A 4,361-nucleotide genomic window follows, 5' to 3' on the forward strand; every position below is an offset into this window, starting at 1 on the left:
TATAGGCATTTCACGGACAGTTCATGAAGCCATTAGCCCTTCCCACCCGTCATAAACAAATGTCGTGTTAGGGACAAGATTGATGGTGGCCAAGTCATAAAGCTGGCCAGGCGGGACAGAATATGATTGTGTGCGGGCAGCCATTCTTCAGCCAAGCAGAGAGATTGGGGTGTGGGACCAAGAGACTGTGTCAGAGTCTTCCCCCCACCAATCTGAGAGGGGAGCTCAGGAGAGTTCCCGACAGGGAAGTTTAATTTATTCTGACAATGTCCACTTAGGCAGGAAGAGAAACCCACTGAGATTTGCCATGGGGTCCTAAATGCCAGCTTCAGAAAACCCACTTTCTGAAATCTCCTATTTCCATTTATAACAAAGTCAAAATGTTCCCTGCAAAGAGCTTTTATTATTGACGATTTCCCTCCCACCTTAACCGAATATCTTCCTTTGCAACTGGGGCTCTATCTTCTTGTCTGGAACTTCTGTGGCCTTGATTTCCCACCCCCTTTTAACCCATCTCCCCCTTTTTGGTGGGAATCCACCATAACCATTAGGCTCTGTGCGTCTTTGTGTCTCTGTTTCTTTGTCTCTGTCACTTTTCCCCATCCTTCTCCCTTCCTGCCCCCACAGAAGGCTGTGGGGCCCCAAAGTTTCTCCTGGATGTCCCCACTCCCAGCCCAGCTCCGGGGCCTGCATGCCTACCCTCCACTGCACCATCTGGGGGATGGGCCGGATGCAGCCCTGATGCCGAGCTTGCACCCAGGCCTGGACAGACTTGTGGCCACACTGCAGCCTGACCGGCAGGTTCCAGGTCCTAGTCGGCTGGGAAAGAAACAATACTTAAGTAAATGAATTCCAGCTCCAAAACCCATTCAGGAAAATGAAAGCAGCTTCTCCACGAACCTTCTCAACGTGATTACGAGTGGAAAATTGAGCAGAATGTACCATATCCACCTTCTTGGAAACCAAAGTAGCGCGAGAGCATAAGGCTCAATTTAAGAGCTTTGTTGTGCTCCTTTCCCGTCTTACCCTGCCCCAAAGAAACCCTCTGGTTTATATTATTTTTTTTGGTTGTTTACTTGATTTTTTCCCCTCACTGATTTCAAATTTGCAGCATATTGAGCGTATTATGGGAGATGCAGTAGGATCTGGAATTTCCTTGCACATAGACCTGGCCCTGTCCTGGAGAAGGCTGGAGCTCACACTGGGAAACACAGCCAGAGAGAAGAGGCTGGGTCTGTGTGGTCCTTGGGGAGGGCCTGGAATTGCTCCCAGCTCAGAATCTCCCTGCCTGGGGTTGGGAGGGTGACCTGGCAAGCCTCAGTGGGGCTTCTCCCCGGCCCCTTCCCGGTCCAGAGGATGCCTCCCTTTCTCCCAAAGAGCATCTTCTTTCTCTGGGCTGTCCATGGGCCCCTCCAAGCCCACCGGTCCCCATGGGTGTCATTAGGACTCGACTGCCCACCCTCTCCTGTAGCTGCCACTGCAGGCCGCTCCTACTGAGGGGACTCAGTGGGCTGCTCCTTGACCCCCTGAGTCAACACAGCTTGGTGCTACTTGGGTGGGCATGGGAGAGCAATTTGTGAGCCCAGCAAGTGAGCATCAGAGCATCAGAGCGGGAACCAGGACCAGGCAGTGAGGCCTCTGGCCTGACCTAAGTGGTGGGACCCCAGGCAGGGCCCAGAGAGGCGGAGGCGGCTCCAGGGAGGGGCTCCAGCGGGGTGGGGATGTGTGGTTCCATGTAGGCAAGGTTGGGAAAGGAAGGAGTTTTTTGGAGAGCTTTGAGGACGACTTAAATCCTGAGATGGGGGAGAGGGAGAGGGAGATGGAAAGAGAGGGGAGGGAAGAGGTGGAGAGAGGGACATCCCCCCTCCCATTACCTACCCCGGGGAAAAAGCAGGAAAACCAACACATTTAGCGCCATTAACTCTTAAGGCCTCCGCATTTCCTTCAGTATAAAAGCAGGTCATTGGTCCCGGAGGCTGTGCCGGGGCTCGTTAATGGCTACAGACGTACAAACCGGACGGGGGGCGGGGGTGGGGGAGAAGCACGTTTCAGCGGCCATTGGATTTTTAAAAATCTGTTGGTAGAGTGAAAACAAAAATTGCCCTCCAAGTTGGCAAAATCGGCGTCCCAGACGGTGCGCAGGAGGGCCCTGCGAGGCCTGTCCCCGGAGCCCCGCGCCAGTCCGGTAGGCCCGGCTCGGTCTGCAGCCGGGTGTTCACTCGTGGATCCGGCCGGCCGCTGGGTCTTTCCGCAGCCGGGGCACTCGGGACAGCAGCGGCTGCGGAGTCGGGGCCAGGGGCTTCCTTGCGATTCCAATGATTGTTATTATCATCAGTCGCAAAGGACACATGCGGCCAAGGCCGGGCCTCACAGCGGCTGTGCTGGTCATCGCGTGGAGGGGTGTGCGCTAACCCAGGGGCGAGGGGGCGCGCCCGGTGTCCCAGGGAGAGCTTAGGAGGAAGACGGCCCACCGTGGTTCCCACAGTCAGGGACAGTCCGGGTGCTAGAAGTTCCCAGAGAGAACTCGAGGGGCTGATGTCCTGGTGTCTGTGGGGCTTCCTGCGCGCCCACCCCCATCCCCCTCCCCCTCTCAGGTTCGACGGATCCTCCCGGAGGCGCAGGACAGTGATTTATAGTAAGTGTTTGGTGACGGCGGCATAACGTGACAGTCCGCTGCAACTGCCAGCCGGCTCCTGGGCGGGCCTACCCGCCGGGCCGACCCCACAGTGGAGTCCTCGGAGCCGCCGGGTAAAGCCCCCTCCCCCGCCCCGGTGCAGCCCCGCGTTCCCCGCGCCGGGCGCTGCCGGGGAAAAGTGGCACAACAGGAAAGCCTCGCCAGAAGGCCCTTCCCAGTCGGCTTCCTCGCCATAAAAAGCCAGACTCCAGCCGAGGTCCTGACCCCTTCCAAATATACATTCCCTTGTCCGCGGCCCGCCACTCCCGCCCGGGCCTCGGGCTGTGCAGCTTCCTCCTAGGCCTGCCCGGGCCCATGCCTCCCCCGAAGCGGCGAGAGTCGGTGCAGCCCCAACTTCTCTTGCGTGTCCCAGTTTGCCAACCAGCTTTGCTCGCGTGCCGTTGGCCCGGAGGCTGCAGCGCCAGTCCCTGCGTGCGCCGGAGCGCACTGGAGCGTTTGCGAGGCCAGGGCTGCTGACGGCGAGGGGATACTTTGATGAACACGGTGCTTCAGTCCCGCCCCAGCTCTCCACCGGAGCCGGAGGTTGGGGCGCGCTAAGCCGCGGCGCCTGGACAAGTGCGCGGGCCGGAGCCGCCCAGTCCTGCACCCAGGGGCTCGCGGCCGGCGCATGCGCACGCGCGGTGGCGGGTCTGCGGGCCCGAAGGCCCGGCCCCTCCCTCAAAACCCGAGCGGGGAAGCCCAGGGGCTCAGAGCCTCGCCCCGGGTCGCGGGAGCTGGGGGGCGGGGGACGCAGGCAAGCCAGGTCTTCCCACCTGCCGTCGGGGCTCCTCCCCGCAGCAGCAAAGGGGTCCCAGTGCCCGTGGCAGTGCACGCTCAAGCGGACACACTGGCTCCCAAATTCGGAGATCAAAGGGGCAGCCGAGAACTGGGCGTCCGCTGGGTGTGACCCCTGACCGTGGAGGAAGGGCGGGAGCCGGGAGTGGGCGGTGGGGCCTGGGGTCAGGCCGCGGTCGTCGGCTCCCAGCAGAGGCGTTCTAGCCAAGGAAGGGGGTGAGGGTGGGTGGCCTGCCCCTGCCGTAGTCATACCTGGGACGTTGAAATGGGCTTTGGGGATAGAGCTCACTCCCAGCGCCCCACAGGAGAAGCCCGCAGCGCAGACCCGGGCCGTGCAGACCCCTGGGCGGGCTCGGGGGCCGAGGATAGCAACACGGCCCGAGGTCCAGTAGCGAGTTACAACCCCGACGGCCCCTCGAAGATGTGCTCCCGGCACCGGGGGTGTGAGGGGGGAGGCCTCAGGCCTTGGGCCCGCTCGGCACGGGGCGGGGCGGGGGCGCCTCCTCCAACTCCTGGAGATCAGGCCTAGACCCCGAGTGTTCTCAGGGACACTGGACGGCGGGCCAGTTCCTAGCACCGTGTTGACCCCCATTGCCGCTGCTGCTTGTTAAAAGTGTTAGCGACCCGTGATGACAATCCACAACTTCTGGAGGGTGCGGGTGGCATGTACGGACGTGAAGACCTCTTTGTAAGGCACGTCCACGCACACACAGGGACACTCATTTTGTAAAACCTAGATGGGCGTTGCCCCCACCCCCCATGCCACCCGCGTACCAATCAAAACTGCAAGTTGTAGAAAATACCTGGACGTGTGTGGGCTGCACCTTAAAACAGAGTCCACCCGGTAGGCATTCCCAAATACAAATAAAGTGGTAGGGCGCTTTGAGACTTG

General features: G+C 60.3%; 1 protein-coding gene across 1 annotated transcript; it reads right to left on the reverse strand.

Annotated features, from left to right (window-relative positions):
• Positions 1 to 391: 391 nt before the first annotated feature.
• LOC112622232 (translation initiation factor IF-2-like) lies at positions 392 to 4,061 on the reverse strand. Its single transcript, XM_025381541.1, has one exon. The coding sequence runs from the start codon at positions 4,059 to 4,061 to the stop codon at positions 2,631 to 2,633; it is 1,431 nt and encodes a 476-aa protein (XP_025237326.1). The 3' UTR covers positions 392 to 2,630.
• Positions 4,062 to 4,361: the final 300 nt, after the last annotated feature.

The sequence above is a fragment of the Theropithecus gelada genome, chromosome 4 (assembly GCF_003255815.1).
Source record: "Theropithecus gelada isolate Dixy chromosome 4, Tgel_1.0, whole genome shotgun sequence".
In the NCBI taxonomy this organism is placed as follows: Eukaryota; Metazoa; Chordata; class Mammalia; order Primates; family Cercopithecidae; genus Theropithecus; species Theropithecus gelada.